The sequence below is a fragment of the Lepisosteus platostomus genome, chromosome 9 (assembly GCF_059453375.1).
Source record: "Lepisosteus platostomus isolate fLepPlt1 chromosome 9, fLepPlt1.hap1, whole genome shotgun sequence".
NCBI classification, from domain to species: domain Eukaryota; kingdom Metazoa; phylum Chordata; class Actinopteri; order Semionotiformes; family Lepisosteidae; genus Lepisosteus; species Lepisosteus platostomus.
The window spans coordinates 24583722-24599289 of NC_142619.1; the positions used below are offsets into that span (position 1 = coordinate 24583722).

Below are 15568 nucleotides of genomic sequence, written 5' to 3' on the forward strand. Positions count from 1 at the left end.
AGCTGCATAATAATTACTTTCTCTCCCTATTAAACTTTATCACAATGTTGAAATGGTGGAAATAACACTAGTATACAGCAACGTAATTCTTGCAAAGTTCAATTAAACTTGAGAAGATGTTTTTTTTTTCCTTTACTTATACAGTACGTAATTTAACTGGTTAGTGTGATGTGAGACATCAGACACTCAAAATGCAACAAAACTATTACTTTTTCAAATTCTAGTTTTCCTGATTGATTTTATTCCTATAAGTGCAGTGATAGATTGGCAGCTGCATTAACCGATGCCCTGTATTTATCCACTGGTCAATTCTACACACAGCCAGCAGTAATGAGCATCTTTTTGAATAAACCTCCTCTTACCAGTACATGCCCATTACCCTTGACCTAATGGGACCACCCTCTTTCAGTCTAAAGGTGAAAGGGTAATCTCCTTTCCACGCTTATTATGTCCTGGGCCTCTTAAAACCAGACTACTGCTTAGGCCAAATTGCATGGACATTTTGTGAGTGAGTGCTGTCCAAGTTAGATCCCCCTGAAAAAAAAATGTACTAAGCCCAAACTTTTGTATACTTGGTAAAAATTCCAGATATGCTAAATAAGATTATATACTTTGTTCAGACACCATGCAACATATACACTAAACGTTGAAGGCTATAAGTATAAATTGTGTACACTACAATAAGCAAATCAAAAGATGAAATCTATTTTTTTAATCTCAACATTGAATGTATTCTTCTGCTGTGCACACCCAAGACAGGGGACGTTTCATATATAAATTATTCATTCGCACTACAAAAATTGACACATATATTTTATTTAAAAAAAAATGCAACAACATATGTTTGTTATATGTTTCCTGACTATTCTTCCATCAAAAGCTGCTCTATGTTCCCAAAATGAGCTGATATACAGTACATGCAGTACTTTTTAATATTGCATGACAGAGCAACAAACTAGGAATTCTGTCATGCAATATTTAGGAGTGCAACACCAAACATCTGTGTTTTTTTCAGTTCTTAACACCTCTCACTATAGGAATATTTTAACTGTTCTTTTTTTGTTACGTTTTTTATGTAGTATTTTAGAGGGGTTAAGGTCCAGGGACTGGAGAGACTACTGTATTAAAATCTGATTTCTTATTGATTCAGAAGGGCATAATAAAGCAGCAAAAAGCACTATTATTTTACTGTTTGCTTTGTGTTTTTTTTGGTTAAATACAAGTATCAATTTATTACAGAAACAACAGGCTCCTGCATTGTTGAAAGATAAACCATAATGTTCAATGGAAGAGTCCAAAAGAAACTAACTGGAGATTGATAGATGGTTTGATTCCAGGAGTGTAATGGCTGACACTTTAGTTCTGTGTAGTGAGCTACGATAGCTTTCTAATATTAAAACAACAAATAAGTGGTCAGGAAGAAATAATATGATAGCCACAAAACTGCAGCCAGTAAAAAATACAGTAAAAAACTTAAAAGAGGCTTAATGTGCAAAGCTTTTGAAATATTATACCAATTTTATAAAATTTAAAGATTTTCACTGAAGATAAGAAGGCTTTAAAGTCATATAAAATAATGTCTTCCCACATTTCATTAAATTATAATGACATAATTTCATATTATATATATGAATGGCTTTTAAAGATTAAATCTTTCATTAACATTTGCTAATCCTAATGGAGACAACATAACATAAAGTATATGATTCATTTGAGATATCAAAGATATTAGTATTAAATTTAAAGGCATTGTTAATTTGAAAGTAAGTAAACTGAAAAAACAGAGATTATAGCTACAGGATGAAAAAAAATGATAACATCTGTGTAAAACTATTTAAAAACAGACCAATACAGTCAAAGCTCTCGCCTTTCAATCTATATTACACTTTATTTTTCACATTTGTTAAGAAAATTGTACAATCCATGCACTAATAATTCATTTGTATTAAATTCTATATTCTTATAATGTACACTTTTAAAAAGTGTTAACATTTGACCAATTATCAAGTTAAACAGTGTTTTTGATATAAAACCACAAGAAAAACAGTCAATAGTAAAACAGTGTGGACTCTCACAATGGTGAGGTGGCATGTGGATCCACTTTGCTGACACACTTGTGAATTATTCAGAACAGGTTGTAGTATGATGTGGAGAACAAATATCAGTGTAACTTTACTATCCAAACAGTAAGGCTGGTAATTGGGTATTGATTATTAATGGTAGCATTCTCGGTGGTCTAGTATGGGTGAAATGGGTCTGACATGTGGCATGTGGTATCAACATCGTCTTGGAACAACTGCTGGTTACATACCGAAAATTCTTCTTGGAACTTCACATTGTCATTAGCACAGAGATCCTCAACGTGTTGAAGGAATGATTTCTTGTTAACAGGTCTACAAACAAATAGCAGAAACAAATTGGATCAGCTGTCTTGAGACCAAGGTGCACTCTTAATTCCGTTTTTTAGACAAAGTTAATACTTTTCCATATCATTCCAAAGATTATCTAGCTTTGTTAAAGACATCTTTAAAACAACAGTATTCAAGTTTAAGTATTATTTCCTATTTCAAAGTTCTAAAATATAGCAAAATGAAGTTACACAGAATACTGTTGAATTTTAAACCTGAGTTTTCGGGATAGTCAATTCAAAATAAAGGAGTCAGGGAATGTAACAGTGAACTGCCTTCACTAATATTCAAAAATAGCAACATACTCGCACATGTGAAGGGATTCAATTGAGAAAGGGAAGATTGCTAAATCTTTTAACAGTTCAGAAAAACTGAAAAATCACACACAATAACTATTGTTGTACACTCTCATGTACAGTATTGATAGGAATCTGATTGAAACAAATGGGTTCTTTGTTCTGAAGGTCAAGAAACTTATCAGTGCCTGAATACTTCAGTAGAAATAATGGTGGGTAAAATTATGAAATGTAACACTTTATCTTTTAAGATGAGAGATCTGTTTCCACTGCTCCAAAATCCATCCTATGTTTGGTGTTTAACATGGAGAGTAGAAGAAGAAAAATAAAGCAGTGACCTCACTGTTTAATTATGATATGCTTCCAGAACCCCAAGGAGTTTAAACATCCCTGTATTCCTTCCCAAGCTAAAACACAGACACAGAGGTTTCACCCCAGAGAGACAGAGGGCCTTTCTCCAGTTACCATGCAATTAGTCACACCCTTATGATTTATGTTGAGCTTGGTTGCAGACCCTAGTAATGGACTCCCAAAACCGTCACACTTTCCAACTTAAACATCCAAACAAAAATAACGTATAAAGAAGGCACACATGTAAAATCTTTAGCCAACTTACTTGAGTGACTTTCTATAACTGAGAAGCCTGAAAACAAAGGTCATAGAAAAGCATAGTGAAATAAAAGCATTGTCATAAATAGGCATTAGCATTTTTAACATGTACAGTATTTCAAACTGTAAAGCAAGTTAAATTCAAGTTAGTGCACTATTCTGAATTCACCTCATAGCCTGAAACTACACAGAGAGAGCAGGATGAATACAAGAGGAACATCCTCTTACCTCACACCATTAATTTCACTATCAAGTTCAATGGTATTTTAACATTTTACAGATACTCTTAAGATAGTGAATTGATCATCTTAGGTGACTAGACGACAGCATACTGTTAGTTAATGAGAGTTAAAAGTACTTTGTATACAGTACAGGAAGGGACCCCACTTCATTCACCACTGAAGTGGTACTACCTGGGTGATGTACAACAGGAACTATCTGGGTGATGTACAACAGCCCCACTATAAACAGATCAAGTGGATAGGTTAAGAGTAAGTTACCATTTAAATTAAGTGTGAAGTTTAGGAAGGCTAGATTGCACAACCTCAAACCCCTTTTATCAGACCCTGTGTTTAAACTCCTAATTTTTCAAAAGGTGCAATGGCATCATTAGTATTCAATCAAGCATTCAGTACCATTAATTTACATCTCTGCAGAAGGATGATACCTTCTACAGTACAATGTTCCCATTTCCTATACTGGAACATTGGTTTGGAAATTCTGCCTCAGAGGGAAAAGCACTGCCTACTGTTCCTCCAATTCCACTTGAAGTAGCAAGTGGGTTTTCCTTTCATTTCTGCGATCCCAGTACTGACCAGGGACAGCCTTGCTTAGCTTCTGAGATCTTATGTGCTCTGGCTACAAAGTGCCAATGCTGCTGCCCAAGGGGAATGTATTCTGTTGACAGTCCTACAGTCATGGGGGAACTGCTAGGGGCAATTTGAATTTGGATGGCAACATAAAATGCACTGCTCTCAAACACATAATGCCCTAGACAGATATAGTAATGTCACCAATCAAAATGCTAATATTAAGCAAATATCTGAATACCTTACTATCGAGATCAGATCTGATTATCTAGATCAGATTCAAAGCAAAGGATTATTTGCAGTGCAATGCAATTTTGGAACTATGCATTTCATAGGGTTTCAGCACTAGGGCCCTTTAACATTTTTTGTTAAGTGACTATGCTGAAGGCAAAAAGTACTTTAGTGTCTTGAATTTTTAAAGTTGGCCTTTCAAGAAGGCTTTTTCTCAACTCAATTCTCAAGTTAAACATCTGCTGACATCTGATAATAAAGATTCAATGTGACGTGGAAATGAAATATTAGAATTTTTTTGCTTGACACTCCAGATATAGGTTTATGTAATGTTTATGTAAAGTTGGCTGATGTAAAATTGTTGTCAATACTAAGGACTAACATTCACTAACATTACAACAGTAAACAAGAGGGTGATTATTATTATTATTAATAATAATAATTAATCATATAATATTAATAACATAATATTATTATTAATAATAATATAACGTATGTGTTTTCCTTCTTTATAGCACACAGCTCAGGCTTTTTTGACTATATACATAGCTCTTTGCATTCACTTCACAACTGGATCCATAATTTATATTTTAAAGAACATCTAACAGTCTTCTAAACAAAAGCATGTAGCACTATTTTTTAGAAGTAGCTGGCATTCTGAAATGTGTTCTCTAAAAGGTTAAAATGTGTCTCACTGATTTCAAAATGCCTCTTCTGCATCATGAAAAAATTAAGGCAAGGACTTGCACTGAGTTGACTTTTGCTTACTACAGAATGATTAAAATACTTTGTGCTTTGGTTTATTCCTATAATATCATTCATTTTGAACTGGTAACTGTAATAATTACTGATAATGTCATTTGGACAGGAATTTGTTTATCTTCTAACATTTTTGGAGGGGTAAAAATAGCAAGTCATGTATCAACATCACATTGAATAAAATACAAAAGTGAAAAAGATCTAAACTTTTTATTGTAGTGAAGTTGTTGGGATCATTTGTTTTACTTAAAAATCTTTAGACACATGTGGGTAAGTTCATGGTCAATTTTTTTTCAGAATCTTTTTATTGATAGCCAGCTGGAGATGACTCATACTTACTAATTACAAATAAAAAGTCATTCAACATGACTGGCTTGGTTCTTTAAGGACACAGTTATACATCTTTTAAATATAGATATTTTTTTTGTAGAGTCTTCCATGCACATATATTTTTTTATCTGCATTTTCCTTCCTCTTGGAAGGGAACTTTGATATAATAATATCAAAATGACATACCCAAACTGACTAATCAATATTTAACCTAGCATTCTAAAAACTATCAAATAAAAATATAGTGTATCATATTATATCGTATATATTTAAAATTAATGTAATTTAAATAAAAAATAAGTTATAGGATTAAAGTTCAATGAAAAGGAAAAATGCAGACAATGGAAGGTAATTTTGTTTTTTTCAGATGTATATACAAGGGTGTTTAAATAAGTAAAGACACTAGGATTCTCAATGCATTACAGTATTGATGTATTCCAGAAATCATTTGAGGTATTAGCACATTTGACCTTGAGTCATTATCTCCTGTATAGATTACTAAATTGATTTCTTTAGGATTTGGATTTAAAGAAGCCAAATAGCAATCTCACTTAAATTGAAGTAAACTAAAAATGTTTTACAAAAGTAAAAAATGTCTTTACATGGCAAAACACCTCTGCAGATACAGACACAGATTTGGAAATTAAAAAGTCACATTAAAAGAACTTTATTCAAATTTTCCAAATAAATCCATGTTACCAATCAAATTGCATATATAAAAGAGATATATTGATAAGAATTGATCTGATGGATATATAATGACAATTTCTATTATTTCTGAAGCTACTGTAAGTAGTGACTCCTTTATTTCCAACAAGCTGTAAATCTAAAGATTGCTACTTTTGGTTAATTATGTCAATCCTTAAATCACTAGATCAACACACAGTAACACACAAACAAATCAATGGCAGGCACTATTTTGGAAACTTACTGGATGACAAATATTTCCTTCCGTCTAAAGAAAAACGAAGAATACCTGGAAATATAAACCCAGCAATTGGTTAGTAAGCAGTGAAAGCAGTGCAGTGCTTTGTTTCATTGGCAGCACAGTTTGAAAATCCAAACTCAACAAAAAAAGAGGTAAAGCACAAATTGATTAATAGAGAAAACAGAAAACGTGTCAAATGTGTCAAAGTAAGGTGCAAGACAGACAAGATTGCATGATGTTATTTTATAGTCTTGGTTTAGTTTTCCTTCAATGTGAATAATAATTACAGTAGTGAAAGTAAAAAGTGCTGCATGCACAGTTAAAACAGAAAAGCTACTGTATATAAACTTTGTAGTTAAATGTGCCAAATTATTGCTAAAATTCTTCTTTTTATAATCAGGTTTGTTATCCTGTTTTAATTTGATGGGATCCAAACTGATAAACTGGTAAGATCTGTCTTTTTTTTTTTTAAATCATGCTTAGTCTTCAGATCTTATGTAAAGTCTCACATTATGCAGTAGCAAAAGCATTTAAAACTTAAGAATAACCTCTGTGACACCTTTCAAATCCAGAGCCTTGCATAAGTGATCATACATCTGCAAAGGTTCCAGCTGCCATTCGAGCTTTCAGTCATAACACTATTAAACAGGACTTGATATTTACAACTTACACAATCTACTTCAAATGAGACAGCTTGAAGTTTTGAAAAGATTAGATGTTCAAAGAAAATTAGAAAATTCTCAATTGTACAAATAATCAAGTCCTTTGCTAAAGCAACTCTATATGTTTATCTGCAAAAGATTCATTTGAAAGTTAAAAAAAAGTCATGTGTGCAATCAAGACTTCAGAATAAACTTCTAAATTATGTGTCACATAATATGACACACCAATCATGAATTCCAAGGAGCTTTTGAAATAAGTCATCATAACATGGTACAATGAAGTCCATCATTAAGAAATGGAATGTGCATCTTTCTACCCAGACATGTGAGAGGCTGCAATTCCAAACTGAGCCAGAAAGAATAGGCAGTACTTTTACCATCCCAATGTGCAATGCCTGTAGAGATATAAATTGAACCACTGCAGCAGATGCTGCAAGATCTTTATACCAACTATACATTTTGAGAGATGAATATGTCTATAATCAATGAATATCAATTTGTTTATATATATTTTCTTCACTTTTTCATGTTTTGCTGACATTCCACCTCCTTCAGATATAATAGTGCTCAGTTTTATCACTGCAGTCTTGGAAAACATAAACAGTATGTACATAAAATACATACAGTACAAAAAACACTGCAGCTCTGTGTTCATGGTGTTTTTGGTACAGAGCAAACTTTAACTCCTAATTAAAACAACGTTGGACAGTAGACACTTGAATATTATTTTTGAAAAAAATCTATATAAGGATAATGTTCGCTACTTAAGGAGGAAATTAAGAGTCATACTGCACAATATATATGAAAGACACAAATTATCATTTGAAAACTTTAATTTGTATGAATGGAATATACAATATAATCATAGGATAGATATTTGAATTGTATTCCTGTCCAAAAAATAAATAGGAACTAAAGCTCATACACTGCACAGAGATTTCTGAAAGATTTCTGCAAATGAGGGATATTTGTTTCAAATTCCATGAGTAACACCATTTAATGACAATGAACATGTACTACCAAGGCCTGCTGCCAGTGGGCTGACCTCAGTCAGTAGTTAACACATGACACTCTCTGAACAACATGTGAGCACAGGTGGATGTGTGCCACACAAGTTGCAAGGCTGCCAATAAAGCAGCAGATGCCTCCCTGATTTAGCTCCTCTTGTGGTCCCTGATGCCTGTGTGACACATAACGGCAACCTACTGGTTCCACAGACCTGCACAGGCTTGTACACACCACAGTATTCCATGATGCTCACTGACACAAAAACAACCAAGGGAAAACAAAACAACACTGCCTGTTCTTTATCTCCATACCACCCACAGTTTACAACAGCAGGGCACTGAAATTTTAGCACATGGTATTCTCGGCCTCAAACCCCAAATTAATTACCATTCTAACCATTCATTGCCACAATAGTCTATATGTCCCGAGAGAGGGCTTATCATAATGGCATCCATATCACATGATGCCAGAGAAATAATTCCTCTTTTCAGTCATATGAAAAATTGAACATTGAAGTTCCAAAGGTTTAGTCACAAAATTGTTTTGGTAGAATAATACAAAGTCACATGCTAAGAACATGCCATTTATTATATAATGGTATCACAATGGGATTTTATTTTCTGGTTTTAGCACAAGAGTGGTCATGGTCCACATAATAGGCTTTGTTTTTAAAAACATAGACTCTAAAATGCATGGGTTTAGTTTACTGTTCCTTGATGCAGTAGGCTACTACAGTAGTCATGACAAGAAAACCTGCAATGAGTTTTCTGTCATCCCCATACTTTAGGCCATAAACTGTACTGAAAAAGCAACACAAAAGGAAGAAAACTAGTTACTAACTAGACAAAAATGATCACCTAAGAAATAATAAGAACATTGTAAAGACATACAGTAAAGAGATAAAACATTTTTTTGCATGTCAGATGAAAATCAAATAATCTTTCTAAATAAAGTAACAGGTATTTAACCATAACCTTTTTCTCTTTTAAGGGGTCACTGTCAAAGTAAAACAGATACTGTGTTAAATGTACAGTTTATTTAATAACTACTTGTTTTATGCTTGCCCTGCTGTTCATGAATACCCAGACTTGAATATGATGTTTCTTTTACCTCTCCTTACCTTTCACATTTTTTCCACTTAAAAGATGATTCTATAAAAAGTAAATTTTCTTTCAACTAGAATAATTGATTTGAGGTGGCTTAGCTGATGTTTTCCTTTAAAATGCCCTGTGTAAGTCAGATCAGAAGTTTTATAGCATTCCATACTCATTTAGAAATCCTAAACTGTTGAATTCTAATGCAATGTTCAATACCAATATATTTAAATTTAATGAAGCAGCCTACTAGATGAAAACTGTTGTTGACAAGAGTTGTTGACAGTGGCTGGGCATTACACATACCATTGCCACATTTTTCCATAAAAAAGGAAACTGCAGCTTGATTAAATGTATTTTTGATGGACAGCAAAACTATCCTAATGGCAAGTGATCAACCTGTCTGAAAATATCCCATCCAGAGTCACCAGAAAACTTCCTTTTATGCAGCAACCATACTATTCAAACAGCTCCCAGGCCAATGTATTTAAAACAAGCCATGACCCAAATTCACCAATGGTAAGACTGAACTCAGTTACAGCTAGTCTTAAAACATTACTATATTTTCTCCCAATATCTGTGATTCTATCTTACAATTCTGCAATCACATCTGACGCTAAATTAATTTGATCTTGCCAGTGCAACTGGTCCCCATACTTTGACACGGTACTGAAGTCCCATTTCTTTTCTGTCTTTCAAAAACTGTAAAAACAGTATTACTGCTCTAATGCAGTGCAGTAGAGGCTGTGACTTGAAAACCTCCAAGGTTATTTCTGTTGTCCCTACAATTCAGGCCACTGCAACACAGTTACCACTTCAGTTACACACAGTACCGTAACATAAAACACTGAAAATCATTGGTTTTGTTTATGGTTTGAATGAAAAAATACTTCAACATATTTCAACATTGTAATACCTTCTCTATCCTTCTGTATTTCTTTTCAAAGTTTTAATTCTTTTCCAGGTTATTTAAGTGCAAAAAATAGGGGCATGTGGGACATGAATAAGCTACATTATTCCCTCTGTTACATCTATGGTACACACTACTGTTCTTTTTCTCAAAGGATGGCTGTGAATAAAAGAGGAAAACCACAATGCAAAGCTCTAGTATGTCAAGAATCTTCAGGTTTAATCACTCTAAATTTATCTATTGCATTATTTCTAAACTCTGGTAAGACATTATTTATGGGTACTGACATATACCCCTGTGAATTTCTCCAGACGTTTCTGTGTATATCATAAAATAAACAGCACTTGCCTAGAAAAGACATGTTATTCAATGTTTTTTTACAGAACCCAGTCATGAATTCTACACAACCTGTATAGGAACACCTTGATGCCCATAACACCGTCATTAGGATGCCCACCTTCTATTCATGTGACCACCAAACTCTGAAGCATACCGCAACTTCAAACGGTGATTCCATGACTCATCAGATAAATGTCAAAGTGTTAGTGTTAGTCATAATTATAACATTATTACTTTCCAGCAAATATCACTCTATCACAAGTCTTGTTATCAAAAAGTTGAGTGCCACACAATTATTCTCTTCTATAGAAATCCAGTGTACTGGAGTCAAGTTTCTGAATGAAAAAGTAATATATTGGAGTGGATATGCTACTGTTTCCGATAAAAATGCTAGCTACAGTAGGACAACCATACCCTCATTATTCTGAAGCTCATTATTCCAAATGAAGGATTTTCTCGTACGGTCCTGTGAACTGACTGGAGGAAGGGGGTCAGCTTTGAAAGTGGAGTGCAGCAGCCTGAGTAAATAAACCCCGCTATACAGAACTGGTTAAAAAGGGGGGTAAGATGTCACAGAGGGGTCAGGGCTGGGAAAGTCTGGGCTACTGTTTTACCCTCAGAAAACCTACTCACCGATTTAACTTCTCCTCCTTCATTTTCAGGTCTGCTACAGCTATCAGCTGGTCAAGCTTGAATTTAGTGTCAATTATTTCAGCATCCCGTGGAGAATAAGTTCCTCCTTCTTTCTGCTTTTGCCTGATCCTTTGTTGGAAAAAGAAACAGTAAATACCTGATACTTAATAAAGTACTAAGAATTTTTGATAATTTACCATCCCATTCACAATGATTTTCTTGGAAATAAACAAAACAGATATTTGTTTTTGAGTATGCAAAGCCAAAGTCACTAAACACTTCAATTTCACTTTATGTATTATAAGTACATTTGGTTGAAAGGCTTTAGTTTTTTTTTAGTTTACTTTTAGAGAAAAAAAACTCACAGTCCTCTATTTTGCTATATGTCAGTTTGTGTTGAATCACTTCGCTGTGGTGGTCCATTCAGTGAAAGATGAAAGAAATTACTTTTAAGTCAAAAGTAACCCCAAATGTAGGGTTCAATATCTCAGATGGCAATTGACATTAATCTATATCATGCATATCATGCTCAATAACTAGTAAAAATCACATAATATAACCTTGTCATTAAAACAAACATCTGATACATTATACAAATCTGTAATTAGTTTCAAGGACAAAAATGTAAATCATATACATGCACATAATCCTTATGAAATATTGGGCTATAGAAATTGTCAGTATCAAGTATCGGCATTATATCAAGGGAAATATTTGGCTCTGCTGTACAGCTGAGGTTCATGTTACATGTTTAATGACAAAACTCAGCATATCAGCTTACCTTGCAAAAGCATAGATAACAAGCACAAGAAAAGCTGCTAACACAATGGACAAAACCACACCGAGGATTATTTGATCATCTCGATTCAACAAACGGTCAGCTGAAAGGAAAACAAGAAGAACTTTTTTCATCTTGTAGAATGGAAGAAAAACATCTACCAAGGATTTTCAGTCGTGCAGTATGTATCAGCTTGGTAATTTAAAGGTTGTGGAGGATCCAAACCTCATTTTCTCAGTGAGCTGAAACTAAAGTTTACATCTAAACACGATTTGCTGTCATTTTTAATGGAACAATATAGAGTGATCAACATTTACACATGATACATACTGTACTATGAAGCATATTATGTGAACGTAATGCATTTTGTAGAGTTGTTTTATAAACAATTTACAGACAAAGGGTAAAAGAGTGTAGTGCTTTAATATACTATTCTAAAACACAATAAAAACAGACACTAATGCATGTTTATACATATATTTATCAAATCAAACCTTTTCATCTTAGATTTAAAGGAGATTTTAAAGTACTGTACATCATGGAGGTATAATTATCATTAATACTGCTAATTCTGAGAACCCAGATTTAAAATACACATATTGTTTTTTTACTTTAAATTAATAACTATTTACAAATAGTAAATAAACAAACACTAAAGACAATAGAACAAATCAAACAAAAGAGAAAAGAACAGGATTAGTCCACTAGTCCCTGTTGGTTAACACTGTGTCCAGGCTGGGTTTCTGTTTAAAAACAAACACAATGACCTTGTGCCAGAAGCAAGTATTCAAAAAGACTAATGCCCTTGAGGCCTGCCCTTCTTCCCTACACAAACATGTTAATGCAAACTGTGCTTCAAGTAAACTGGAGAAGGGCAAGTCTGCTCTTCACATCACAGAAAGTTTACTGCAGCCAAAACACTTAATTGATACGGATTCTCAGAATGAGGGCGCAGAGGGTAAACATAGGCACGTTTAATAGTGAATGATCATGGCTTTTGATCCTGTTCAGCACAAGAAAACTCTATCCACACAGCCTACTGCTACTTTATTTAATGTACTAATTTAAAAGGGAATGATGTCACACTTAGACCCTAAGTAATGTAGAAATGTAGTAATACAGTATTTGTTATACTCTTTATATACTGTAATTCCTTACTTCACAAGTTATAAATACTGATGCCTATTTATTACATTTTTTATTAAAACAGACAAATCTTTTCAGAATAAGTAGCTTGTATTATACTTTACCTTTAGTCACAACAGGATCTGAATAAGAAGAATCTGTGAATTGTCCTTTGGAATTTGTCGCTCTGAATTTAAACCTAAAAATAATTCCAAAATATTTATTTAATTGATATAATTCTTGAACATTTTTACATAATTTAATTATCACAATGCACTGAATGTCATCATTTTGAGGTTACCAAAAGACAAGTACCTATAATCCAAAGGCGGCTATTCCTACAATCCTGAAAATAAATCTTGCTTAATCTCCTTACAGGCAGAACAGAATACATGCTACACCCAGCACTGCTTAATGGAAGTGATGTTACTCAGTTTAGCTAAAAATATAATTTTATTGTGACATTTTATAGTTTGTAAAGTGTGGCAAGAGAAAAACACTACCATGACTATGAGATTATGATAGTAGTTCCATCTATGGTTATATGCATTAAATCGAATTCTCTTTTATCGAAAATCAGCAAAGAAATCACACAGACTACATCACTGTAATTTTAGTAAGCAAGCATTGGGTAACCAAGTGTCTCTAGATGTGTTTGTCATGTTATAGGATGCAATTTAAGTGTAAAACAATAATAAATTAGAAAATTCCCTTTTATTATCATTTACCTACTTGTATTCATTTTCCACATCATTGTATTTTTTCACTTTTCACTTGGTTCTTATTAAAATAATCTCATATTTGCATCTCCAACACTGGTCACTGCTGATGTCTATTGGTGCATACAACAGTATCTTCACACACAATATACAAAATAAGCTTTTACTGAGATGTGGGTATCCAAGCCCATTTATTTCTTAAAATTTTAAAGATTTAAATATTTTTTTTGAATACGGGCATTATGTATAATTTATTTTATAGACCAGTGCTAAAGCCTAATCCTTGAGTTGTGAGCATGTGCAAAGCTGTCCATTATCAACAGGATTTACATTGTTGTGTATGTTTTTGTGTTGACCTGGAACTCTCTTCCAATCATCTAGGAAAGATGCTACTGTACCTGCAAAGAACTTTCAAACAATGTGCAAGAAGAATCAATCACAGTTACTTTGCAGATAATTTTGTTAAAGAGATTACAAAGCTGTTTTCCACCTGACGTATGTGAGCATCAGCCATGACTATGAAAGTGATATTTTTACATATTTCCCAATACTTTAATTGAAGGTTTCACTAAGAGAAAGGGATGAAAACAGAAACACGTTCTGACAACAGAATATTTATTGTTATTTAAAATCACTCCTGCCAATTTTCTAGTGATTAAGTAATGCTAGTAGACCAATGTAATTCCAAATTCCAACTGGAAAGTTCTATCTATGGTTCTTATTGATATTGTAGATATCACATATGAATTGTATTTACTAGTTTCAAATTATTAAAAGTGATACTTACACATATTGTTTTTTAGGCTTTAAAGGACCATTGCAAAGTTTATTGTCTTTCTCCATAGACAAACAGTTATCTTCAGCCCCAATAACATAAGTGTCCACCCCGGTAAACAGTCTTGTGTTTTCAGAGCACAAAGGGTTTCCAAAGCCTTCACTGGTGAAGTATGGTTTCGGTTTATTGAAAAAGGCCTCTTTCCAAGTGGTTACATTGTTATCATCACTTACTAAAGGACAAAAAAATAAAGACAACAACTAAACGTAAGAGTATTAAAAAATAAAGTTTGATTTTATATGCCATATTAATACAATATTTCAGTAAGTACAAGCTATTTTAGACATAAATAAATAAATCCAATTTCAGACATCAAAAACATTTTATATGATTCCAAAACTCTTCTAAATCATAAACAAGATAAAAAGATAAAAAAACAAAATGGCTTTTATTCCAAGGATTAATTTTGGTGTTAAAGAATGGAAATTATACTGATTGCGCTTAAATTACGTTTGTATGTTTTCCTTAGATTTTGAATCTTAGATTACAGTACATTATTTTCCTTTTGCAACCACTGACATACAGATTTTTCAATGAACTGTAAATCAACTCAACTGTTGTAACACTCATACTAGTACAGGAGAGATGAGGACTGTACTTGCTTTCCTGTGAACAAATGTACCATGAAAGTCATGGTCTTCATATTCACACTGCATGTCCTTCAATGCCTACAGCAGAGTTAGCACTGACTGTAGAACTGTATCTCTCGCCAATGAGCGAGGAAAAATAATTGTGTTGAAAACAATTATGCCTGTTCTTAGTTTGATCTAGCATAAAAAGATGCATTGAAAAATACAAGTTATAATTAATAATGATATAAACAGTATCATATTATGAACCACACTGTTACATTGCTAGGATATACACATCATACCTGAAGCTTCTGCAACAATAACCTGTACTTTCTCAATTGGTCCATGATGATCAGTAAAGAAACAGACAGGCATCCTGATTGTAATTGTTCTTGATGTAGTAATGACACTTCCACCTCTGTCAAGGGCCGGCACTGGCTTTCTGCTGGGTACAGGTGGTGCTAGAACATAGAATTTACTGTTCTAAAATCTGCAACTGTTCTTCAAGATACTACATTTCTGG

At 33.3% G+C, this 15568-nt stretch overlaps 1 protein-coding gene across 4 annotated transcripts in view; it reads right to left on the reverse strand.

Annotated features, from left to right (window-relative positions):
* LOC148654663 (phosphatidylinositol phosphatase PTPRQ-like) overlaps window positions 1-15568 on the reverse strand; it is an 87967-nt gene that overhangs the window by 7088 nt on the left and 65311 nt on the right. For 2 of the 4 annotated variants that reach the window (XM_088647253.1, XM_088647250.1), the window contains 8 exons: window positions 15348-15506; window positions 14426-14645; window positions 13045-13118; window positions 11798-11897; window positions 11017-11145; window positions 6374-6418; window positions 3321-3347; window positions 2312-2393 (listed from right to left, as the gene is read on the reverse strand). In XM_088647253.1, the coding sequence (XP_088503379.1) occupies window positions 2312-2393; window positions 3321-3347; window positions 6374-6418; window positions 11017-11145; window positions 11798-11897; window positions 13045-13118; window positions 14426-14645; window positions 15348-15506 (836 nt within the window). The remainder of the gene's footprint in view (window positions 1-2311; window positions 2394-3320; window positions 3348-6373; window positions 6419-11016; window positions 11146-11797; window positions 11898-13044; window positions 13119-14425; window positions 14646-15347; window positions 15507-15568) is intronic. The other 2 variants (XM_088647251.1, XM_088647252.1) reach the window with 2 other exon arrangements.